At 35.6% G+C, this 27,283-nt stretch overlaps 1 protein-coding gene across 2 annotated transcripts; it reads right to left on the bottom strand.

Moving 5' to 3' along the window:
* Positions 1-27,283, bottom strand: LOC142357274 (RING finger protein 150-like). 2 transcript variants are annotated; one of them, XM_075408926.1, is made up of 5 exons: positions 26,426-27,279; positions 19,118-19,210; positions 18,648-18,895; positions 833-904; positions 1-196 (listed from the first exon to the last, which is right to left on the bottom strand). In XM_075408926.1, the coding sequence occupies exons 1-5, from the start codon at positions 26,889-26,891 to the stop codon at positions 110-112; spliced, it is 966 nt and encodes a 321-aa protein (XP_075265041.1). In that variant the 5' UTR covers positions 26,892-27,279; the 3' UTR covers positions 1-109. The 2 variants fall into 2 exon arrangements, with proteins under 2 accessions (XP_075265041.1, XP_075265042.1); XM_075408927.1 differs by lacking the exons at positions 1-196; positions 833-904 and adding an exon at positions 13,446-13,729 and having other exon boundaries at positions 26,426-27,283.

Raw genomic sequence — 27,283 nt, 5'->3', positions numbered from 1 at the left:
ATTAGCATTCCTGATCTAATTACACGTCATTTCCCTTTGAAGTAGGTCTAATGAAAATGGAGAATAAAACCTTGTGCTGAGCTCTGATTAGGGTTGTAAGATGGAATTATTACCTGCATGGGAGTTCTCGCACCATATCCCACAGCTTGTATGCCTCCAGACAAATTGCACAGCGTCCAAAGGCAGCCTCCAATTCCTAACAAGTCAAATGAGTTCATTCAGGAAAAAGTGCATATTGAAAGCCAACGCTATCAACAGATCTAACTAAATTTTACATTGCAAATATACTTACCAATTTGTACGAATTTTCATATGTTGAACAGCAAAGCAGTGAAACCAGTGAAAAAATCATAAACAGCGAAGGGCGATTTCAATTTCCGAATGTCCAAATTGAACCAGAGAAATTCAAATTATCTCGAAATTAAGAACTGACCATTAATTCAACCGCAAATCTAAACTGATATACATTCCTCTTCAGATCAACTAACCCAGCTTGGTTATGTTCATATAGAATTGGTGATTCCCAGTAGTATGCAGAATTGATTGAACCACGCGTTTTCGTGGTGAAAGTTATAGCCATTTTTTAAATTTAAAAAAGCAAAAACTAACTCCTGGTAATCACGTGCGCCAATATTAGTGTTTTGTCTCTATAGACTAAAAGTTTACCATCAAATATTTTCGTTTAACTCAAAATCATATTGGCTCATAAACATCAGTTATTTTTTCCCATGAAGACAAAACAATACACGTTTCCACACTATACGCAAAGCCTTTATTTATAACGGTGTGAGTTGTGATCAAAAAATGGGAGATGTGATCAAAATGTACGTACCGGGTCTCCTTCTCTGAGAATTTTAGTTGGCATCATTCGAAACGCCTTCTTGGTTGCCTTCCTCACTTGACCCTGCAATACAAGACTCCAAATAACATTAGCTCGATAAAGCTAGCACGCTAGGTAGGCTAACGGTGTGCGAGCCAAAGTCTTGACTTTGCAGCTAAAATTCATTTCCCGCCGCCAGAATACCGAGTCGATCTACCGAAGAGAACACGATACCCTAAACTTTCCCTATCAAACTTTCATGAATTTGACCCCAATATAGGGAACAGTTTCCGCAGAATTTTTTTTACAAATTTTAAAGTACACCTTTCAACTGTATGAACAAGCAATAGATCAGCTAAGCAAAAGCTTTCAAGAAATTAAACAATATTCTGCGAATTCTACAAAATTGAGAACTGACTCGGTTTCATTAAGAGAGCACAAATTGCAATCGTTTTCATGAACAATGTACCAATAAATTCTTCATCAAAATGAAGCATGTAAGAGTAGACGTAAGATTTAAAAAATTTCAAATTCGTACTTATCAGAAATGAAGACTGATTTATCAGTTTTGTTCAACTTCTATCATCTCAGAATATTTCAATTTAAAAATTATATAGAAAAAAAAATGCTTGACAAAAACATCTAGTTGCAAAGACCCAAGGAAAACGGATAAGATTTAACAAAGGTAAAAATCAAAACCTGGCCTAACACTTGTTTGATTTTTTAATGTCAACTGCATTTTCTGTGTCAAAGTATTTTCTCTGTCAAGCATGGCAATTCGTTTTCAGTGTCACTTAATTTTCTGTGTCAAAGCATTTTCTGCGTCAATGAATAGCACCTCTTTTCCTGTTATCAAAACAACAGAACAGTTACCCCATTGCGAAGGGAGTACAAAATGTTCATGATCAAATATGCGAAAAATAACCCATATTTATACACCTCTAAGCGAAGTGACCGCAAGAAAAGACAATGAAAAAAATCAAAAACAACTAGCGAGCGGCTGACTGTGGTAATAGATGGCGTGGGTTAAGGAAGGCTAGCTTAAGCTTAACTGAGAGAGGGGGAAGTAGGGGAATAGAAAATGGTAGTGCATAGGGGACATGAGCGGTTTGAGCGAGGAACAAGAGGATTTGAGGTGTACAGTGAGCTGAGAATTTGAGAAGTCAAATGATCAGGCGAAAAATTGATCACGCAAAAAAATTGCGTATTAGCATTTAAATCATTATGATACTCGCTTTGCAAATTGTACACGTCCAGCGGTGACCAGAATAGTAGAGAAATAGGTTGCACACATCACGGATTGCACACAGAAATCATAGTCGTAGAAGTAGTATTAAAGTAGTAAAAAACTTGAATTACCTTTAACAGGATTTACAGTAAAACAAATAATACTATAATCAGGTGCTGTACTTAAATTTTTTTTATTAAAAAAAGCTAAAATCAACTGTGAGAGTAAAGAGTTAAGCTATACAAAAATTACATCTACATTTTAGATACCAAGTGCATGTTACACAAATGTCATATTTAGATAGCGTTAAGTCAAGCAGCAGGTTGAGAATTGTGGTGTCGGGAAACTTTGACTTGAAGAAATTAATACAGATATTCAGGAGATCGGCAGCGTCGTTTACTAGTCTCTCAACACGGAAGAAAAAAGAGTTTTCGGTGAGTCGTTTTCTAGATCACGTAAGGACCAGGCGTTCCCGATTTTGCGGTCGTAAGTTAACGGATTTTTTTTTCAATTTTGAAGTAATCATCGAAACCAATGCAATTCTTTTCATTCACTATTGCCAGAAAAAAACGAAGATCACGTTCAATGAGTTGATAACTGATCGGCAGCGAATGAGACTTCTGTAATAATTTTTCATAGGTATCACAACCGAAACACCAACGAAGTCCATGATAATTCAAATTTTCAAGCTTCCGAAGTTCACAAACATCAGGATACCACGCAGGGTAACCGTACAATAACACAGAGATAACACATGCTTTGTATAGATTGAATTTAACTCCAGAGGAAAGATTTGAAGGAACACTATGCTTCAAATAACTAAGAGCTCTACGAGCTCTGACAAATTTGATCTTTAAATGAGCTCCCCGCTTGAGTGAACTATATACTTCAACACCCCGGTCGCTGACCTGCTCGAGCCAAGATAGTTCGTCATTTCCGATAAACAAGGCATCGGTGGATGTCCTGTTGAAATGTAGGTAGCCACACTTCTGAATATTGAAAGAAAGTGAATTACAAAAGGGCCATAACCTAAGAGCACAAAGATCGTGTTGAACAGATTGTACGGAAGAATCTTTTTGGCATACAAGTTTGGCATTGTCGGCAAAACAGAACAATTTACAAAACTCAGGAACTTCATGCATGTCATCAATGTAAATAAAAAAAGAATAGGTACCAAAACACTGCATTGCGGCACACCACTAGAGACAGGTAAGCAATCCGACAAAAAGTTACCAATTTTAACTCTGTTTCCTATGTTTCCTATCTTCAAGATAAGAGGAAATAAGGACCACATAATTCTCGTCAAAACCAAAGTTTGTCAGCTTTACGAGCAGATAGGGGTGATCGACTGAATCAAACGCTTTACAGAAGTCGAGATAAACGACAACTTGCTCTACATTTTCATCAAAGTTTAGATACAATTCATGCAAAAAGCTTAAAAGCTGAGTCACAGTTGAATGTTTAGAGCAAAACCCGTGTTGTCTCGTATTCAGACGATCTTTAACATTGTCATAAATGTATATCAAAAGAAACTTTTCCATAATTAACGATACTCCTGGAAGAATAGAGATGGGTCTGTAATTTTCGACGTCAGCTCTTCATCCTTTCTAAAAAAATTGGTGTTATGAAAGCACGTTTCCAGTTTTCTGGCCATTTACAAGTGTTTATAACGTATATAAAAATGAGATAGCAAACGGGCGCTAAAAAATCTGCTTCTTTAAAATAGTTTGAGCCAAACCATCGCAGGCCGCTATCGAACTATCAGGCACTTGTAAAAGTTGCTCGTGAATATCATGTATGCTAAACTTGACCTCCGAGAGCTTGATTCTGTTACCAAAATTGAAATTACACAGAGAATCTGACGTTTTAGTCTGAAAGACAGAATTGAAGAATTGATTGAATAGGTTCGCTTTATCGAGATCACTGGACGCCACTCTTATTTTACGAAAATTTGTTGGGAAAGTTGTTGCTACAATTCAATTTTTTCAGCAGAGCAAAGGCTTCGTTTGTCGTGAATGTTTTTACACTGTTGAGAAGAACTTGCTTATCCATTTCAATAAAAATCCCTAACTCTTCAAGGGTTGCAACGCTTTGCTTGCGGCCCCGCCTGGCGGTATTTAATTTGTTCAAACAATGCATGGTTGCCGAAGAATAGAAGAATGGAGTATTAACACGCTTTCTGCGCTTTTTAGAGATACACTTGTCAAGAGCAGTATCTAACAACTTGTAGCATAACGAGATAAAATGGGGAAGTGAACTGTGACAATCATTAGCTAGCGATTTTGTTACTGGCATGCTTTGAGCGAACTTCTCGGCATCAAACGAATGCATGGAAAAAACAGTTGAGGAACTGTCATTAGTAATAAAACCCTCGTAAAATAAAACGAATGAATAGTGATCTGAACAGGATGATTGCCTGACCGAAAAATCCCAATCTTCAGGATGAGAACAGAACACTATATCTAAAATGTTGCCACCTTTATGAGTCGACTGATATAATTTGTGTAAAGAATAAACATTCAGTAAGAAAAACAAGAAATTTTTGCTCTTCGGAATTTGAGGAAGACACAGAGCTCCAGTCAACATTCGGATATTGAAGTCACCCAGAACAAGCCACTGAATTGAGGCTTTCCATCCTGATTCAAGTTCAATTTCCAAGTCTCGCAAAATAGTTGGAAGTCGAGTTTCAACAGAGATGGGATTGACGTAATAACGTGAACAACGTGGAGGGAGATGAAACAGAATTATGCATCAGAAAAATGAGGGCTCTCCATTACAACTGTACAATCAGATTCCGACTTTGCGGAAAATCTGATATGGGTTGAGCTAAGAAATTTTTTTTCTACGGCAATCAAAATACCTCCATGACAACCACTCATACGATTTGATCGCAAAACAACCGTGTAGGAATGACCAGAGAAAAAAGCAGTATCAATTATTGAGTTATCAAGCCACGTCTCAGTAAGGCAGATAAATGTAGGAGAACAAATAGACAAATGGTTACAAAATGACATTTTTTTCGCATGACAGGATGCTTTGAACATTCAGGAGATGAATCGGAGTGGAGGAATTATCTCTTAAGATTTAGTCATTTCTCGCACACGCGACCCCATCGAATTTCGTATGCCAATCCAGGATTTTCGCTCGTCTTCGTTTTTCTACTCGGTTATATTTTTGAATGCGTTCAGCTCTCGTGAGGTCGGGAGATATATATACATTAGACAAGTCTGGACAATCACGGAGCTTTCCAGATTTGCGTAGAAATTCTTTTCGTTTCAGTTGTCTCTAAAATTTCAGGAGAAGCTGACAACCTGTAGAAGTATTTGATTATCCCATTCGTTTGCACTCAACATCATTGACGCTGATGGTAATATTGAGTTTCTTAGCAAACTCCTGAACAAGAGCAGCGTCAGATTTTGAGGGAGATGGCTGGATTCCTTTGACTACCAAATTCAGTTTTTTGGCGTCTTTACGTGTCTGTTCATGTTGGACCTCGGCAAAAAGTGTTGCACGTGTCTGCTGTTCGTTTCTATTTGAGTTCGTTACAGCCGCAGAATAATTCTTCTCGATCTTGATTTCGTCATTTGCAGCGCAAATCCGCAGCAAAAATTTTGAGAAAATTCGTAGCTCGATGGAACCAAACTTTAGTTTGAACGGGACAACTTTCGGTCACGCAGGTTATCCATTTCTCAATATTGCCTGAATTGTCCGCTTTCTTAGCTTGTCGACCCATAGCTCAAGAACTTAATAAACCGGGCTGCCACTGCTACCAGCGGCACCACGCTTAAGCAAAAAGTGACAACTGCACCACTGCGGCACAAACAAAAGCCAAAAATAAAAAAATCACTGCTACCAGTGATTCTCAATGTAAACTGGAAATATGCAGTGATTCTCAACGTAAACTGGAAATATGTCTAAGATAATCAGCCGCTAGGAAGATGATGCAAGTTCACCGGTCTTCTGGTAGTCGCATATTGAATAAAAATATCTGCCGGAATTTAAAATCCCCGGTAAATGGGGCTACCCAATCAAAATCCGGCCTCTATTCTTCAAGCAATGAATTCAGAGCAGAGCTGAAACAAAATTAAATAGCCTCCCGTGTGCAATTGGATACTATTTAATAAGTTTATCACAACAATTAGGCTAACTAATTGTTGTGATTAGGCTAACATACACTATACCGATTTCCTGCCACCGCAAACATAACTGACAGTTTGCTCACAGGTCCAAAAAGTAAGAAATTAGAGAAAAAAGCCAAAATTAACTTACAAATTGATAATTATGGGCCGAATTGGAACTTGAAACGCATTGATGGGCTCTTAAAGCCACAATCAAATCTTTGCGCCAAACGATACATTGCAAAAATATAAGGCAGATAATGTTCTTAGAACCTACACTGTTTTTTTAAAAAAGGATATTCAAGTTTTGCACTCAAGATTTCTTGTTTTAGAGTCACAGCAATCACCAAAAAAGTAAATATTATTATCTTGCTGAAAGTATCTTAGGCAAAATGAGTTCAAATTATTGCAAAAATAAAATTAATCATGAACAAGACAAAACAAACGGAGTAAAACAAAGGCAAAAAACTATGCTGTAAAAGCGGCTATCTATATGCTGCATCCTGTCATAAAAAATCAAAATGAAGAGTCATTCACTGACCGCAAAGCATGATCAAAAACTTAACTTGCACAGTAGAAATTTTCTGACCATGACAGCTTTTCTCTTTCACTTTTAGGTGAAATTGCCGCATGCACAAAACTACATCCTGAGACTGTTTAAAACGTGTTCCTGCAATTATGCCTTTCAGTCAAGGTAGCTTACATAACCAGTACCACAAGAATAAAAATAAATAATGATAAAAATGATTAGAATAAACATAGTCAGCAGATTGCCGGAAAAAGCCCCTATTGACCTCCTTTTGGATTAAAACTGTTAGAAAAAACAAAGAGAAAAATTGACGAGTCTGTTTTTTTGTCTGCAGTTTGATTAGATTAGATAAATTTCGCGCATTCTGTTTTAAATTGGAGAACAAAATGCTTAATACTAACGCCTGATAGCAGTATAATCTAAGGGACTTTCATAACTTAACGCACGAAAAAAAAAGCTGACATCCTAGTTTTCGTTTAGGTTTCAAAAAATGTTCTATTTTTTCCAGTTTCATTAGATACGAGAAAATTTGACAAGTTCAGCTTCCATATTGGAGGACAAAAAGCCTAATACTAATACCGATTAGCAGTTTACTCTAACAACTTTGATAACTGAATGTACCAAGTCCTTCCTACTAACGTCGGGCGAATTGCTCTCAAACGATGGGCGAGCGATTGGCTTCGTCAGTAGCTAGCAACGGGTGGAGGGTGCACCGGGGGGCTGACGGGGGCAACATTGGTGGGAGGGGGGTGGGGGTTTCTGCAACCTCTAAGAACCGCCCTTCGCACCATAAGTAAGTCTCCAAAACAGTTTCTGAGAATCACATACTTGGAGACTAGTGAGCTGAAAGGCTCTAAGAGAACTTAATGACCACTGGGCGCTGCCCATTTATCCCGTTTTTGAGGACAAAAAGTCAAATGAGTTAGACGAATAATCGGTCACGCGAAAATCAGCATAAAAAGACCGACATGACTGATATAATTCCTACAAACTTTGTTTAAGAGCAATTAAACATTAATTCTTAGTGCCTTAGCGGTCTTTATTGGTTTATCCTGATTCTTTTGCTTTTTTGATTTTGCCTTCTGGCCTTGAACGTATTTGAGTAAAGTCGCTGAATCAATTTTAAATTCCATTCAGTTTTGAAACAGAGAGTGAGAAAATTCAGAAGTCAAACGTGAAAATTGGTGACTTATGAAAAAGGAAAAATAGTAAAGCAAATTTTAAAAAGGAGAGCTTCTAAATAATAGCCGTTGAGAGGCTGACGGTGGCCATTAATGACCCAACTAATAATGGCAAATAAATGTCACCTCTAAAATATTCGTTATAACAGCATTTAGTAATAACACAAAATTTGCGATTCTTAAAAAAGAAGAATAAGGGCAAATTAACCCAGATTACCTAATTTTCCGGATCAATTAATTTTTTATGAAGCAATCTATCGTAAGAATAGGAAAACTAAGTCGGTATAATTAACACTTTCACATCCAGGTCAATTTTACAGCAAACAACTAAAATAAAAAAACGAGTAATTTTAATAATTTGAGGTGAAAGCTTAGTTTGAAACAGTTTGATTTCCTTTTCAAATCGAACTCAGTATTTTGAAGTCTTGTTTCTTTTGTGCAACAGTTGTATGTATGCACTTCAAGACCTCGTCGTTTGATTTTTTTGGTTCTGGAAACTTGACTGATTCTCAGCTGTTTCCTCGTAGACTAGAAATTGAATCTTAAGTGATGCGGTTCTTGATTAGTCTTCAAGGTGGAAAGCCATAAGAAGGCTAAGTCTCTTAAAACTTAAGAAGTACAATTACAAAAAATCATCTTGTTCGTTTTGTTTAGCAGCAATTCCAACAGCTCATGATTAAATACCACCAACATTTTTGGCCTTCGTCAGTAGTGCGAAAATCACCAAAATCGCTAAAAAATGGATATCACTAACAATTTTCATGATTAAAATTCAAAAAATCAGTAAAATCAACTGAAGGATCCGTCATATCAATGTATACTCTAAAGTCGTTCCATAAATAATGCTGTCACTTAAGTGCATGCTACAAGTCACCTTCAATTCACCAAATGCTGCGAAAAATTTATTGCATGATAGTTTCTCTTCTAAAAAGCCTAGGTCATTTATTCACTTGAAAAAGAAATGAATGTTCGTTCTTGCTATCTCTCTCTCTCTCCACCCACCAAGATATCGTTAAGACGTCATATTACGCAAAGCCAACGCTTCAGTAAATTCAGCTCTGAAAGGACCATCAAAAATATAATCACCAGACCGACTGCTATAATCCGCTTCATTAGTTTGAACCTCCCTTGTGCCATTTTTAACAGACACATTTAATTATCTCTTTTCAATTTTGTCGCCACAAGGAAACTCTATCAGCTCAAATACTTCATCTTAGGGCAGACATATTACTTTATTTCCCGTTAATATTAAAGAAACTCTTTGGAAAACCGAAACGCTCCCGTGACGAGGCGAGACAAGATTTTCCTTTCAATTAGGCTGCTCCTAATTGTCCTCAAGGCAATAAACCCTCCTCAACATTTGCATAAACCTCTCTCAACTTGGTGGAGAATTGATAAGATACAACTTCAGACAGCTGAACAGCAATCTTTGTCTTTTTTAACTGCTTTTTTAAAACTAGTCACAGGCAAACGGCGCCACATTAACAACTTAGTTAACCAAGTGTCATTTGTACAAATTATTACCATCTTGTGAAACAATAAAAAAAAGCCTTGTGTAATTTCTCACCCTTTTCTTGGGCTGAATTAACTGTCTGGAACCTGAACACAAAAAACTGAAAATTTAATTATTTGTAAACATAAGTGAGCAATATAGCACAACTTAGATCCGCTGATGACTCGACCTGTTCCGCAATTACATTATAAATGAAGTAGATAATTGAATCAGCAGCAAATTATATAACCTACCTAATAAAATATAAAAGGAGGATTCAACGTTTCATTTTATCAATTTGAAATTATTGATTTCTTATTTGAACTTTTAACTAAAAGAACTTTAAAAGATGACTATTCATCTGTCAAAATCTTCTGAAGATAACCATTTTTGCACAGTCTTACAAAAAAATAACCTCTGGAAACTGCTAGTCCCACCTCTAATTAAGCTACATGAACACATAAAAATGTAAATTTGCACAATCGTTTGTTCAGACTGGCTAAGAAAAAGAATTGGTTCACAGGAAAAAAACAACCCACTATCAAGCTCATGTCGTACTTTTAGGTAAAAAAAAAAACGATCAACCAAATGTGCATAATCCGTTTAAATAAATTGAAAAGTTACTATGTGATTCGATAGATATGAATTGATATTTGAATCATATGATGTGCGTGTTTAAGCTTTGAGTAGAGTCGTGAAAAATTCATGTTTGAGTGCCGAAAAGGTCTCTCATGTGGTTGTCGTGACGGTCTAGCGGAGTGAGTACCTATCAAAATTTTTAGTTTCGCTCTCGGCAAAAATCCAGTTCCCAAGAATATATTTCTTCTTGAATGATTTTCTGCTATTTTCTACGGATGCGATTCATGAGTTCTTGGCTTGTTGGACTTAACATTTCTCTTTTGTATAAATTCAATTCAAGCTTGAGAGAGTAGCTTCTAGACAGGTCCGCAGTAGGTGTTATGATTTGTCAGCACCCGTTACAGAAATTATGTTTTCAATTATTATTAGCACAAGATAACTAAAACTGATGCACAAATAGGAGACCAGAATACTTAGAATAAGGAAATGTAGTTATAATTCCTAAGTAAAACAATACCGTCATAACAACTAGAATCTCTTGACGTATATGAATAGGTGTCGACGGGCTTTGTGTGTATACTGGTTAAAGTTTTTTAGTCAGCTTTATTTTAAATTCATCAATGCTGCCTACATGGAAACAAGGTCTGTCAAAAATGTCGTAATAATTGTTCCGACCCACTTTAGTGGGGGAGGAACTATATAGTCAAATGGGTTTTTTTCTCTTCTTCAGATAATTTTTGGCCCACCGATATAATAATCGTAGAGAGTTGTGAGTGGTATCATTAGATAGCCCGACCAGCGTAGAATATGGAATTAAAAAGATTTTTTTTATTTTCGATATTTAAAGGGAGTTACCGAAGTTTTCTGAATAGCAGACGATATTACCTTGTTTTAAATCACATTTTCCGTATTTTTGCCAAATTTTCGTTAATTTTTGGCAAAATTTGTTAAAATTGTTAACGGTAGTGAAATTTATACTATCTCTAAAAATAGGGTAGGGTTGCTGAATTGTTTTTGACCAGAATTAATGCTAAATTTTTTCATACTTCTAAATTTTTTCGTCAAAAATGGGAGCAAATACGCTCTTTTAGCCCACTTTCTTCCGATTTGGTGAAAGTGGACACCTTGCAACTGCACTAATTCTTTGGAAGCTCAACAAGAACTATTGGTACTCCTGCCGGCCTTAAGGGTCTTCTGGAATTCTAAATATTGCTCTGCTTGGCAACCACTTGAACAAAAAAGTACATGTTTGGCCGCGCAGCAATATCAGGGCTCATCTTGATCTCACCATGGTTCCTTGCGGTTAAAAAAGTTTTAGATGTTAATGGGGCGCTGCCTTTTTTTAAATTCCGCATTTATAGTTTTTTATGTAAATACAGACAAGAATACAAACCAAGTCTCAATTATGGACAGATCCTGTTTGAAAAAGAGGCTCAAATGATATAGAAGCCCTATGAGTTCAGAGTTAAGCTCATGGTTGTTATGGCACACCAATTGTTTTCTAAAATTTTATGGACTTGCTGCCATTTGCTATGCTTTTTGTAGTCCAATAAATTTGTCTCCACTATCCAAGATTCAATTGGTTTTTTAAGAAGTAAAAGTGAAGGTAGACATTGTTTTCAGTTGTCATCTATTGTCTCCTATGACTGAATTCTTTTGTTTTAAGAAAATGTCGGTGAAATTTTAAACTTTTCAACTAACTTATCTTACCTTTCTCACCTTCAGGCGTAGTCTCAGTAAAAACAGCAGAAACCAATTTCCTATGATTTACGAATTATTGTTATTAACGGTTTTATAATTAATGAAGGTTTCTTGGTTTTGATACGAGTTTTCAAACTTTTTGCATTTTTAGCATAATTGAAAATTTTATAAGTTTATGTTCTTTCCTTGTCGAATTATCACCTTGAGAAGGAACTATTGACAGGTCCAATTCAAAGAGAGGATAATTGGGAACAATGCACAAGCGTTGAGAAAAGGCGTATCTGAAAATGTTAATTGCTTTTGTTGAATATTTCATGCTTACTGGCTGAGGCACAGTTCTCTCGCAAAAAATAGTGATTTTTTTAAACCAGTGCCTATTATTGTCTTTCTGTTTGCTGTTGTGCATATATCCGATAATGATAGGTCTCAATTGCATTCCAAGGACGTATAATTGAAACTTTTCAAAGACTTCAGTTTATAGCTATTTGTTTTAATGACTTTCAAGTTAACTTTTTTCCCAAGTTAATTTAATGTCCCTTTTTTGCTTTTATTATTGTCATCAAGTAACCAACCTCACCAATAAGAGGTCGCAACTACTTTTATTAATTCAGAGATTATTTTCTTGGTTGGTTATATGTTCTAACTGATGGCTTCCACCATTTAGTTCCAAAAAACTTTCGAAATTTCTATAATGTTCAAATATTAGGTCTGTTTTTGTTGTGATGTCTACATAGTCCTTTTATAAGGAAGAGATGTTGATGTTAAAATGGGAAGCAGGAGATGATTTACAGTTCTTGAAAATAACCAAAAATTATAGTGCCCTGAACACAATGCTGTCGTAAAATTGCTTGAAGTTTAGGCTTCTGCCTGTGTTTGTTTTTATTTGGTAGAATTGTGACTTAGTCTCATTAATAACCCGCGCAATTAACTTCCTGAGGTGTTGCAAACCAATTGATCAATTTTTGAAATCTTTTGTCTTTTACGGCGTTTGAAAATATTTGTTTTCAAAAACATGGATTATTGAGCTTAGCCATTTTTTAAATCGTTTTTCGGTCGAATTGTAGCTTAGTCTTTGTAAAGACAAGTAAGAACGCGTTTCCCGTCAGCTATAGTTTAATTCTTATAATAGTTTTAGTTTAAATCGTTTGTTCGTTGGCTTTGCTACTACTCTAACTTGGAGATTTCATAAAATGTTTCGTAAACGATTATACATTTGTACATTTTATTTAATGATATTAATCACTTTGGAATAATTTGTTTCTAAAAATGGAAACGTATATTTGAACTTCGCACATTTTAGCTCTTTTTTTGACCTGTTACCCAGTCGCATTAAGGACATGTCCAAAAATTTTTCTTTTGAAGTATAGCTTATTTTATTTTGTTTAGGTTTTATCTGATGCAAGTTTGATTTTGTTTTTTTTTTATAAACATGGCCTTTTGGTCGTAATAAATATTTGTTAATTGATTTTTCTTATTGTATTTTCTAGTAATCCCATAGACAACAGGTTCAATTGGCCATCTAGCATGGCTTTATGGTATCCCATTTGTTGTGTATTGAACGATATGTATGTTTTTGAAATTTTTAGCTTTCATTTGGTAGCCAATGAAGCCAAGAGGGTGGACGAGCGGGTTCGGAACATTATGTGCGTACGCACATTAACGAGCCTCCTTGTTGAATAGTAAAAATTTAATCTGTGTCGGCTGACTTAATGTAAGAATTGACTTTTCCAATTTAAGAAACTAAACGTTGCCGCTCGGATTCTAATGTATCATTTGTTCTAATCGTTTGTGTTCAAAAGTTCTAAAGTTTCAAAGATTTGTTTGTTAATACGGGTTAGTTTTTCTTGGTTTTTAGTTTTCTGGCGTGGGGAAACCAGTAATCGTTATCATGATAAGAGTTTCCTATTCTGTCAGTAGAAACGAGTTGCTTTATCTCAAAGGTTGCTGTATCAATCGAAGAGCTGGGTCAAACATAACCGACTAAACGTCGCCCTCGTACGACTAGTAAAGAATTGCCCTCGTACGACTAGTAGGAGCTCTAATCATTTGCAGCCTGCTTCAGTCGGGGGGAGGAGGGGAACCTAAATGGGAAAGGGACTAAGAAGTTCCGTAGTGGGCTTCAAATAACCACATTAGAGGTTAATATATACCACTATTAAGATTAAAAAAGTAAATGGCACCAGTATCGCGCACTTTTCATTTGACTGAGTATTAAATTCCCGCCAATTTAGTTCAGCTGCTTGAGATAGTGACTGAGAGAGAATTTTAGATCAGGCGAAACGCAAAAAGTCAAGGGCGTAAAAGTCACTCGAAAAGAAAAAAGGGTCAGGCAAAAATTTTGCATAAAAAAGGCACACACGTTTACAATAATTGCTTCTCTACGAGAACAATCAATAATCATTAAATACATTGGTTGTTTAGGCGTAAGTATTGTAAATTTTGGAACCGCAGTGTTTCTAAAAAAAGTTTGAGGTAGAATTGAGAGGTGATTTTTTAAATTTCCTTGAAAGTGAACTACAGAGATAAAGCCGTTACACTTTCAAATCGAGAGGCAGGATTAACGATACCTTTCAAGGATTCTTGTACAAGTTTTTCAAGTGCACCTAATAACACCCTGAAGGGGCGGGGAACTATATACTCAAACGCGTTTTATTTTGTTCAGACAATTTTGACCGATCGATAAACTCATCGTACAGAGTTGTGAGTGGGATCACTATAAAGCCCGTCCAGCCTAGAAAATGGAATTAAAAAGATAGTTTTGAAATTCGTTTTCTCGAGCGAGTTATCGTGGTTTAAATTTTTGTGAATATTTGACCGATTTGCCTTATTTTTATGCCACATTTTCCGGAATTATTGCCTAAAATATCGTTAATTTTGCTAACGTATGTAACAATTGGTAACAAGAGTAGTGTTGATTTTATTTTAAATCACAAAACAAGTATTGTTGACTATTTTGATTTAATTTTTTGGCTAACATTTTTGCTAAATTCTTTTTCATCAAAAATTGCCCGAAATAAGCTTCTTTAGTCCGCCTTAATTAAATTTGCCAGAAGTACTCACCTAAAAAGAACTAACACAATCTTTGAAATCTACAAATGGAGCTATTCCTACTTCCTCTTCCATTGAGAGGAGTCTGTAATTAAAATTTTGCTGCATTTTGCTAACTTTATGAATATCAAAAACGCAGCATTTATTTTTGATCTTTTAACTAACAAATTATCTAGATCTATAACATTCGAAACAATTGAATAATCTTAATTGACGAGCATCAATAGCAAGGCTGGTTTTGGGCTAATCTTTCACTGTGTATCAATCTGAACATAATTCGGATTGTAGTGAGTCGTTCTTTTTATTTCAATAAAAAATTCGATCTATTCTTTGTTAAATAAAGAACAGAACAATTCAAATCAAAGCTCACTGTTGATAGGTCCAAATTGTTTTCTATGCAGTTCAAAATTAAGGTATCTAGTTTCTTTACTCGAACAACTATGGTCATTTTGACTTTTAAGAATGTTTGATTTTTAAATAAACAATGGCTTATTGAACTTTGCCACTATTTTTCTCTTTATTTGGTCAACTTGTAGCTTATTGTCAGCAAAGAAAGAATGCATCTTCGTCCTCATCCTTCTACTGAAATGAAATTAAATCTTTTTGCGGTTTTAAGGGTTGTTATGGCTTTCTGGCTTTGATACTACTATATTTCACAATTTAATTTTATTTTTAGGCGTTGGACCAATTTTCTCGATTTTTTTCTCGCTTTATCACATTATCGACAGTTAAAATGATACATTATTGGCGTCCATGAGAGGAAACAATAAAACATAAGGCTTTAGAGGCATAGATTATGGTTTTAACGGCTTAGACAACCCTTTCTCGCATAGTTTTTTTTTCATTTGTCATTAACAATCGTTTTTACTTAGTCTTTTTAATCGTATGAATTTTCCTGGATGAGTACCGGTATCATTGGTTTTAATGAAGAGATAAATGAGCCTATATTCTGAATTGAAATGATAGCTCATGTCTTCAACGGCTTCGAAAATAACTTGTCAAAAATTTTTTTTTAAAAAAAACTAACTTCGCATTTTTGTACTTTTTTTGTCTATTTGTTACCTAGTCTCGATAATTACAGGTCATATATGACAAAATTGTTGTCAAGGGAAGTTGTAAGTGTACGAAATCTAATGTTTCTATAGAATTCGTTATGAAATTACTGGCTTCGACACGGGTTTTTCGTAAAAAAAAAAGTAAACTAATTTTAGATTTTTGTCTATATTTGACGTTCCTTTTGTAGACGTACGATATATACAGAAAAAAAAATGTTATGATACGCTTCAATTAGGCTAATAAACGCACCTATTTAATTATTTCATTTTGTAGCCAATGGCTTTCTTGACTTTGAAAGTAATTGTTTTAATTGATACAAAAGTATTACTTGATTTTGCCCTTCTTTCTTTTTTTTGTCTACTTGTTACATATTCTCATTAATGAAAGGTCGCATACCATATTATTGGAGTTCGGAGAAAGCGCTATCAAACATAATTTGATGGGCAAATTATGTCTTTACGGCTTCGACAGCGTTTTCTCGCGAGTTTTAATTGAATTTTTGTTTGTTGTCTCTATTTGTTAATTTTTTCTATTTTTTTCTAACCGCATAAAAAATGAATAGTGACAAATCTTAATGCCCTCCTACAGTTTTTCGTTCTTTTGTCTAACTGTTACCTAGCCTTATTATGGATTGGTCCAATATCTTTTCAGATAATTACAATTTATTTTCCTTAGTTTCAGTTTTATCTGACGCTATCTTTAGTAAGTTTTTTAAATGCACATAAGTTTTGGATGTAATTAATGTTTGTTGTCGCTTGATTTTGTATTTCGTATAGCCTCGCTTTCTTAATCATGGCAGAATGCATCAATCTAATGCGGCATTTTTTGAGTCCACCGTATTATTTGCGTTGAAGGCGATCTTCTTGTCCAAACACAAATTTTTTTTGAAAAATCCTTTAATTTTTGGGTTGTTTTATCTGTTCCATATTTGATAGACAATTATGCCAAAAATGTGATAAGCGGGGTCGGAACTTTATGTGCAAACGCACATTACCGAGCCTTCTTGTATTTGTATAGAAACCGTTTGTCAATTTTAAAATGTAGAAAGGAATTTTCAACCTATAATACTCTCTAGAGAAAATCAATTAACTTTCTAATTAATTCGGGGGATATAGCACTGCCGATTCGATATACAGATTCGACTTGTTAATTAATTGTTCGTCGATAAATAAAGGAACATAAAAAAATTGGCTAGAAAAAGATGGCGCCTAGGAGAGTTCACTACTTGAAATCTCTTTAAATGCTGACCCATCATCATGGATATTGTCAATCGAACATGGCCCTTTCACACAAATCATCGATTAGTGCTATCTGAGGCAAGCGAAAGAATATTTTTTTCAACAGTCCATTTACAACTCCTGTTACCAATCTATTCATCTCGTTTTTCCTCTTCTTTACAGCGAATGCTGGCAGTCCAATTGGTGCTTCCTTTGCTTCAATATTAGCATAGGCTAATTTAGATAACCTCTAAAGTTCACTAAGGGAATCTTGAATTGTTTCGGTTGAGCGATTGTTTCCTGAAGTTAAGCTGTATTTTGTATAATTCATTTCTATCTGGGTTAAAATATCAGCCACGCAAAACCTGCAGAGCTAAATCATTATCGTTCCTACCCGGGCTGACCACCAAGAGTATTTCAGTACTGAACCTGAGTATCTCCATATTATCTTGCAAAACCAGTACTGAAACAGCTATTTACATCAAAAAAGTTGGTCATGCCCAGAAAAAAAAAACAGAACAACTATTCAGACTGTTCAGAGTAATTTCAGAGTAAAATAGAGTAGCTTAGTCATGATAAAACAACGATTTAACTCTCAGATTTAATTGAAGATTTAAATGACGATTGTCGTGGTCTAAGTTTCCCAATCCGATGCAACTTTGCAACGGTCTTTCCAGCTAATCAAAGCTACCACTCTCTGCGCTCGAAAACGTCTGTAGAATCAGAAAAGGTCACATCTGCGCTATTTCTTTGAAGCTTGAGTTAGTTAATTTTTACTGTTTTATTTTATAGGCAGCATATTAAGTCAAAAAATCCAAATTACTTTTTTCCTGATTTCAAGTCGACTCGAAGAGTAGGCTTGAAATGTTTCGGTCTGCGCAAACATTCGGTGGTCGAAATAGTCCTTTCCGAAGGATTTCATTTGTTATTTTTTACGGATGCAATTTATAGTTTTTGACAGGTTGGACTTAACATTTCAGAAACTGCTTTGCATAAATTCCAGTATGAGAGAGTAATTTCTAGAGTGGTCCGCAGTTGGTGTTATGATTTATCAGCACGCGTTACAGAAATTAAGTTTTGAAACGTAAACCGACTAACATCGGACAAATTGCCCTCCAACGACAGGCGAGGCAATTTAATCACGAGGGGCTGTAGCCTGGAAAAACTTTTATACGTGCTACAAAATCCTGTTTGATAACCCTCGACCTCCTGCGTGCTTGACGAAAGCATTAACCACTCGTCTATCGGGCCCTTATAATTGCCTTTCTTACAATCACTTTTGTTTAAGCAACAGACTTAATTTCCGAATATGAGAAGTTTAGATCGCGCAAAAATCAAGAAGTCAAGCGTGAAAAAGTCACTCGAGAAGTGAAGTCGAAAAAATGGTTTATAACAAAAGTGCAAAAACAGTCAAGCCAAACAATTAAAGATTGCATAAATTTTGCATAAAAATGACAGCAATAAAAGATTCGTTTGCATAAAAGACTTCTTTCGACAGCAATTAATAAACATTAGCACAAGAAAACTCAGAACGTTCTCATTATTGACCGCCTTTGTCATCTGAGTTTATTAACCCTGGTTGTTTTAAGGTGAATATTTGCTTAGATTGGATGATCGTTCTATTTACTCGTGGAAAGCTTAGAGGGCATGACAGTGGTAGGGAAGAGCATTTACTCACAATGACTCGATCCTGATGGTGGTGGTATCTGAACCTCTGGACGTAGTAGAATATGAGCCAGATCATGGATATGATCGTCAAAACTATGAACGCAACAAACACGAGGAGCAGACTGGACGAAGGCACACGCAACTCTGTCCCGTGAACTCCTCCGCTAGATACTCTTAGTATGAACTGGGAGCCATTTGTCACGAAGGCTTGCAGGTCTGTTCCTGCCGCTTTGGTACAAATAATGAATGGAATACCGGCTGAAAAAAAGCAGAAGTTTCTATACTAGCTCTAGCTAACATCGGATCTGGGGAATCTAAGTATTATATATACATCTCAATAAAAATTGGGTCTATTCTATCCCTCCCCTGCCCTGCACAACTACTACATGGGACATTATTATTGACTTGCTTTTCTGGAAAAAATTATCTTTGAAAAAATTAGATCGTCATTAGATTAGGGAGGTTATCGGTGTTAAGTACCCTCTCGTCTGTCTCTCATGTTGTCCCTGATGAAGGAGTGATCCAGAGATGTGCTCTTGTAATTGCTAAACTTGTGCGGATTCTGGTCGTACTCTAAACAACACACCAACTATTCAGATAACATTATATAGCAATTTGTATTTGTTTTTTAAAAAATTGAAAGCCAGAATATTGCTAGCCAAAAAGCAGAGATCATTGTGCCAATTCGTAAACTTGTGTGATTTATAAAAAGCAAACTCCTGAAAAACTCAAGCCAATTTGAATTACGGTGCATGGCCGAAAAACTGAGGAGTACAATTAGTAATATCAAAATTATAAAAAATAAATAACAAACTACCAGGAAATTAACTCTAGCTAATAACAGCCCACAAGATCATGATTAATGACGACTATGTGGGACGCTGGTGCTGCTATCAGACGTCAAAAAAGCAAGCTAATTAGCGAGCTTGCCCGAGGCCAGTGTTTGTGCTGTTTTGAAAACCTGGTACAATAGTTGCTGTTATTTTATAGAAACGAATGCGTTACAGTTTGCACGCTGCTGATCCTTTATTAAAATTTGCTTCACAGATCTTTGTATGCTGCCAAAAAAGTAACAAAAAATCAACACAATGACTTAGCTCGTAATGGTTTCCAGTTTTTCGTAAAGATTCTTATTTTCTACATTTGTGGCATACTGCATGTACCCTTCTTGTTGCACGAGGTAGTTAGTAGTTTTACTGCAGGAATATACTAATCAAGTTGTTTGTGTGTGTGCATGCACAATTTTCCAAATGGGATTTGATTATTTAGGTTTTCAGCTGAGCGGTTGGGGTCTTCTGATGCTGTGGATCGACAAATTCTGTATAATTTATTGAGTAGGTATATTCTCTCAAAATTAGCAAAATTTTGGGTTTCAAAATAGTTAACTTTCTACTACTACCAAATTAGCTATCTCTATTTACTTAAGCAAGCGGTAACATTAGTTACAGCTTGCATCAATCTCGAACATTCCATCAGATAATAAGTACATAAATCAGTTTAATTGATTCGAAATTTTAAGGACGGTCACACTCCCCTGCTTCAGTAAACTTTCATACTGCAAATTTTCTGTTACGGTTAAAATTGACTTTTCTTTAAGAGTTTTCGCCACTTCGTTCCAGTGCAGTAATTGCATGATCAGTTGAAATAGAAAAGAAGAGCCAAAAGGGCCAATAGATTCCGAGTACAGAAATATCGAATCCGAGATCCAAATTTGAATATTCAAATCCAAGATTAAATTGAAAATTTGATGGTGCTGCTGTTCCTACGGTCATAGAAAGAGATCGTATTGTAGTTGCTTACACCTGATTTATCAATTAATCGTCAGTTGTTAGTCCATGGTTTCTGTGGTTAGTGTACTGCAAGAGTATTTTACAAATTTTGAACTGCATCGGTTGGATAGGGGTTCAACAGATGATCAACAGTTTGAACAGAATATCATTGATCAAGATTGTTGATAGACTCATCAGTAACATTTGGAGCGCTGGGGTATAAACTTTTTTGGGATCTAGTCATAAAATTATTTGCGCTTGCTCCTAGTTCGTCCTCTTCAAGACTTTTCCGCTCTTTTAATCGGTTAAAAGCGCATGTAAAAACATGATTGTTCTCTTTCAATATATTGGGTACTGCCTCTATCTCATTTGTGTCATTACTTTGTATGATGGCGATAGGTTTATGAACCACTTCAAATTGTTGATCAGCAGTCAAGAACTTAGGCAAGTATTTACGAACAAACTTAAATTTATGATACAACCAGATGAACAGCACATGTAAGGCCAGGTTGAGAATGAAATAAATGACAGTCAAAGACAAGAATATTTGTATTGGAACATATTCGCGCAAAAGAGATTTTAGCGTCAGCTTTAGCATAAGCATATCAGCAGTAAAAGATTTTGCAACGGCTACTAAGTCTTCATTATTTTTTTTTATTTTTGGGCTGAACAATAATTCTCCTCTGACTTTTCTGAGTAAGTCTACGCCTGTTACGGTGCTTGACTCAAAATATGGCAGTTGCTCAAGGTCTGGAATGGATGCCATCAGTTGTGCAAGCGGGTCTGGTAGTTGCACATCGATCAACTTCGATGTAATCTTGTCACAGCTTTCCAATTCTGATCGAAGTTATATATTATACTTTTATGTCGTCTATTATTACATGACAGTCGCAAGACAGAGTAATAATACAGATCTTACAACCCTGAATTAGATGATTCAATGACTTCTGCTTGGAGGCGAGACCGTATTCTCTCATTTCATACGCACCTGTCGCTGAGGTAATGAGCCATATGCTGTATCCAAGATTGTCTGCCTGTACTTGAGTCGGTAGGTAACAAACTTCCGTGTCGCAGCTCTTAAGTTTCGGCAGCTATCAGTGATGAGCTCGAAAATAGCGTTGCTAGGCATGAGGGGTGAATTGCTTGAGATGCCAAAGGTTCCTGGCAAATACGATATCGCAATGAGCCTAAGCAACTATCAAATTGGCTTTACGACAGTGTCATTGACTCAATTTGAGCCTCCGAGATAGCAAGATATAGGTCCTCAATAACCCATTTAATGGACAATCTCAGTTCGTCCTGAGGTATTGGAATAACCTTTGCGCTATAAGTGGTAAGAACTGTCTGTCGTGAAGCTATCTGGATCGCGGCGTGTTAACAACAACCCTTCTTCGACTGTAATAGCATCACGCAGAAGTATGGAGTCATAATAGGTGACTATATTGGACTTTGGAGGTATGGTTAATGATAGCCTGCTTCCAGAAAGAATTAACTCGTTGGCAAAATATTGTAAAACAGACATTAAAGAAGCTTTTGGTACGATCGACATTGAAGATGCTGTTCAAGTAAAGTCAAAATCGAATTGAGGATGTCGGTTCGATTAGTGTACACGGCAGCTGTAGAATTGACATTCGCTGAACGTTATGGTTCTGAACATGCTTTCTAAAGCCTATTAAGCAAGTATTTAAGACTGAATACGAAGCTTCATCAGTTTTTGTTGATTTTATTACTAGATTTTTTAACAAAACGTTCGTTTTTGTCAAATTTTTGAAAGAACAGAGCCGTCTCTAACTTCATCATTGATTGAAATTCTAGATAGATTGCAACTGAAGTTCGCCAAGCCTTTCAGTGGTGTTTCACGCGATAGATATTGAACGTTTTTTGAACAAAAATCTTTTCGTTAACAAAAATCTTGACGACGAAATGAAAAAAACATAGCATACAAGTCCTGACGTACAATTGAAAGAATTTTCATTGAGTATACAATAAACTAGACCTAAAGCAGACTAATGGTGAATTGGGAAAACCATTTCCGAAAAAATCAGATCAAAAAACTAAAAAAAAACAGAAAATCAATATAAAAAAGCAGCATGTGAACAAAAAACCACTAGCGAGAAGAAATTTGTTTCAAACAAAAAACTGGGTCCAAAATGAACTATGAATAGATTCGGAAAACCAATTAAAAAATCCGATCCAAAAAAATAAAAAAACAGTGAAAATCAAAGTGAACTTGCCGCATGTGAACAAAAGACCACTACCGAGAAAGCAAAAGTTTTGTTCAAACACCCTTTTCTCACTCAATTTAAAATTAGAGCGAAAAAAAATCACGCCGCAAAACCACCCCCCATTTTCGCTCCACTTCCTGTTTCACCGTGACCAAAATCACTGCTCCAATTTGACTTCAAAAAACCATGAAAATGTGTGAACAGATCTTAAAGAAAAGACAGCGCTTCAATACAATTCAAATTCCTTGAATTGTAAAAACAGGAGAACGCTATTAATAACAGAGAGTGTTGAAGTAAAAAAAAAGCCCTCGTTGCTCGTAGATCAGTTCAATCAATTTCAAAAAGGCACCATTAGAAAACATGAATCATAGCACTCCAGAGAAGAAACACTGGAAACAGCAGTCGAATTGGCGCACGTGACAAATTTGCTTTCACTCCACTTCAAAGATAATTGTGGAAAAATCACGCTTTAAATCTACTCGCTTTTTCGCTCCCTTTACTAGTCCAACGTGAATGAAATCAACACTCTAATTTGACTTCTCGCAGACAACAACCCGAACAAAACTAGAAAAAATAGATCTTTGAAAGCATAGCAGGACAAGTCCTGAATTAAAATCCATGAAGTAAAAAACTTTGAAAACTCCACAAATGAATTGGAAAACAATTGGAAAACACAAGTTAACCAAAAATTTTGTTGTCACAAGTAGCGGAAGAGAATTGGTATTATAGATACGCTGGTTGTTAAATTAACCAGAACCGATAATTATTATAAAAAACACAAATAGGCATTTAACAGATATTTTTCTGGAGACAAACGACAGTCAGAAGCAAAAATCACAAAAAGGTGAAAGCTTTTGTAAAAGCTAGCTTTTCTGAAAACTTAGCTAATATTGGTAGTGTTTTTGTCCCTCAGAGAAACTTGTGTTGTTAAAATGATTCAAGAACCACGCAGCAAGCTAGGCTACTGATTAACTGGCAGTTTTCTCTAAGCAAGTTGAAAAAGCTGTTAAAGAATTCAAAGGAATTTTTATGTCACTGAAAAAGTTTAAAGACGCGACCCGACTTTTATCAAAACAGGCATATCTAAAAAAATACAAAAATCCAAATTCGCAGGCTATAAAAAAATTGGGTTATATGGGAGCCAAACGCAGGGCAGAAATTGATAGAGGAAATCAATCAAAGATCAAAAAAGCCAAAAAACCTTAGAAATTAGTTTCAAAATAGCTTCTGCAATGCTAACAACTACTCATTGCCATACATTTAAAATTCAAAGAAGTTTCCCTGCCCATTAAACTTGCTCTAAGAACTAACCATCAGCCCAAATTTAATCCTGGTCACTCTCATCGGTCAACTTTCAACTTTCATTGATCACTAAAAACAAAACATGAAAAAGGTTTTAAAAAATTTTAAAATTGAATACTAACGAGATTAGCAAAAAGTGATTACAAGTTGCAAAAGCTAATAGCATACCGACCGTCCAAATCAATTCAGTGTTTTTAAAATCATTCCATTGACCATTTTCAAGCCTTGAAAATATTATTTGCCCTATAAGTGTGAAAACAACTGAAAAAGGACAAATTTAAAAAAAACTTAAAATTATCGAAAAATGATTTGAGTCTGGCGTTGAAGTTGGCGTACACAACGGAACGAAACTAAACACATTAGCATAAAAAGACATTTCGCATAGCAAAATAGCGAGATAAAATATGACTCATCTTTAAAATAACCAAATTACCAGAGAATTGAAAAAATGTCAGTAACAAGGAGAAATTGCTTTACGCAGGTCTCTAAAACACCAAAAACTGACTTGCTCAGCTTGAATGTAGGCCTTCCAGAAGTTTCAGCACAAGCGCCAAAAGATAGTAACCAAAAAGATAGCACCAAAACTAGCTTACTTCTATTGCAACTTAAGTCCAGCCGAGCTCTACTTTTGTATCCTGTTCTCAAAGCCATTATAACTTTCACGAGAAAAAACGGATGATATAAAAGATAACGGTTAAAATGAAAAAAAAACGTGGAATCTGAAACGTTCCTTTACAAAGTCTTCACGAACTGCCGCTCCTGATTAATTATTCTGAGCAAACCATGTATGAAATAATACTTCTTCACAGTTATTGCTAGTTACGTGGTTTTTAATTAACAATAGATACCGCGATAAACAACTGAAATTTTTTCATAAAAAGATTTTTTTAAAAACTCAAATTCCATTCAAATAACATTCTGTTTCAAAATAATTCAAGTTGCAACTTCCCCAAAAATTTTGTTTAGAAACCATGTGATTCCTTCATTTTCGTTCAGTCAGTGCCTAGGGATACAACAAACAATACACTAAATAGTGGAATTCATTTCAGTGAAAACTGGCCCACCAAATGTTCAAGAAACAACATTAAATAACAAACGCCGCCGACAACACAGTTAAGATCGAAAAAGGTCACAACATTACAAAAGATTTGTTGAATCACATAAACGCCCCTTGAACTGTATAAACTAGAAGAACACAAAACCTTTTGAAAGCCTCTGAAAGGACAAAATAAAAGATAGACACATGGCGGTCAACTGATGGCTTTAGCCAAAGTAATAACTATTGTACTTCCAAAGGTTTGAGACCAAAATGCTCAGGAATTTGGATGAGATGTTACAATAACTGCCATGCTTAGAGGATCTATAGCAAAATTCCTCATCAAAAGTTTTAAAAAATTACATTTATGGATATCTTTATCCTGTTGATATCAAAACCCGGTTAGTTTCAAAGGATAGGAAGAATGCTTATTTGGTTGGAGGAAACAACAAAAACTTTGAATAATTTCAGCAAAGAGAATTCAAATTCTTAACAAGCAATGAGAACATCAGATACAACACTTAAAAAAAGCCTTTCGCATTGATAATTTGTACAATATTTTGTACAATTTGTACAATATTTTGGAAATTCAAAAACTTAACTTAGCTTTGGATAATTGTGACACACTTGAGCACTGCTTTGGTGGGATACTTAGGGAAGACATCTAACATTGTGGCGATAAATTTTCAGAAAACGGATCAACAAACGGTTTCATAGGAAATAGCTAAATTGCGTGAAAAGTGGTTGGCATTTACTATTATCATTTACTTTCTATTCCATTAGTCTAAGGTTCGCTCAAAAAACGTACGCCTAGCCTCAGAACTATTCCAGTAAAAACTTTTTTTTCGAGTTTTCGGGGGGGGGGGGGGTTATTTTTGTTTCTCATGACCCCGATTGATTCATTTCAAAATTTATTTCAATCGAGACGCATGATTTCTTTCTAAAAAGACTTGCAAGCGGTTTGGTAGATAATTGCAAGCGGCTGCAAAAAGTTGGGGCCTATGAAAATTTTAAACGCTTCACATCAGTCAAAACGCTCCAAACCAAGCAATTACTTTTGCTGTGTGAGATAATCAACTAGCAAAAAATGTAGAGTGAAATCTAAAAAAAAAACGAAGAATTTTGGGAGATTTCAATACTGAAGCTTACCAAAATTCATCTTCATATCACGATTCGGCCTCGGCAATTACCGTGAGCCGCATAATTAGAGGTTAATAAAGCTCTAGGATCTGAACAGCAACTTAATGCCCTCTCTCTGGTTTCGCCAGTTTCTCATTTTTGTGGATGAAAAGTCAATTGGTCAGACGAAAAATTGATCAAGCGAAAAATGGCATAAAAACGATCACAGGAAAAATATAACTGCCAGAAACAAACAATTAAAAATCTTAATCTTAATTAGCACATCACATTATGTTATATAAAAGCGTAATAAGTAGTACAGTAATTGATAACTGACCTTTTAAATCGGCCGCGTCAGTGGTAGCGGCTGTCTCAATTATGATCAAACCAATCATTGAGTGTTGTCTAGCACGCTCAGCCATTTCGTACAAATCACAATCACTTGTTCGCGGTACCATAGCCACCAATTTTTTGTGCTTCTTACAAACACTGTAATCATTCGGAGAACAGCCGTTTTTGAATCCCGACTGTTCGTCCTTGGGCACACACAATTTACCCTGGAAAGCGCTCACTTTGCTCTCGAAGCCGTATTTTCCCTGATCTTCCATTTCGACTGTGGAGATGTTGACGTTGAACATGGACGCAGGGTCCAAAATTATTTCTAGGTTTGCAAAAGTGTACCTGCTGTATTCAATTTCGAAAGCGTCCAACGCGTTAATACTTGGTAATGGGGGAAAGGATATAAGAATAATAGAAATTGGTAGCATTTTTATTGCACTTTTGATGTAAGTTACGGCCATCATGTTGCTCTGAAATATAACAATTCGAATCGTTATTTGAAAATTACTTAAAAAAGTATTTAAGCAGCGTCATTGATATAATATGACCTGAAGAAAGTAATTAATGATAACAACATCCAAATTTGGTATTCTGGGCGGACGAAAAAGTATAATATGGTTTCCCTTAAAGCCGTTGAGTATGAATCGAAGTATTATACTAATTAGGTTCTTTTACCGCAAATAATTTCCGTAAACACCAATCATTTCTCAGGACGAGGCAAAACCCAAAGCTTCAGAAAAGGCAAAAAGAGGCTAGGAAAATTGAACAAAATTTAGGGAAAATCTACTTTCTTTTTCCTTAATTAACCGCGCAAGACAAGCGGCAGCAGTATCCAGGAAACGCAAATCTGTTCACT

The sequence above is a fragment of the Convolutriloba macropyga genome, unplaced genomic scaffold, assembly GCF_964194025.1.
Source record: "Convolutriloba macropyga unplaced genomic scaffold, txConMacr16.3 SCAFFOLD_2050, whole genome shotgun sequence".
Lineage (NCBI taxonomy): Eukaryota > Metazoa > Xenacoelomorpha > Acoela > Convolutidae > Convolutriloba > Convolutriloba macropyga.
This window is presented reverse-complemented; position numbering and strand designations above follow the sequence as displayed.

What these genes read in the sequence shown, in the direction of transcription:
- LOC142357274 (XM_075408926.1), bottom strand. Translation starts at nt 26,891, where the DNA reads ATGATGGCCGTAACTTACATCAAAAGTGCAATAAAAATGCTACCAATT. An exon ending in CATGAGAGACAGACGAGAGG is followed by an intron (nt 18,896 to 19,117) that starts GTACTTAACACC and finishes GCTTTTTTTCAG; the next exon opens with CCGGTATTCCATTCATTATT. An exon ending in ACCATCAGGATCGAGTCATT is followed by an intron (nt 905 to 18,647) that starts GTGAGTAAATGC and finishes CTTGTATTGCAG; the next exon opens with GGTCAAGTGAGGAAGGCAAC.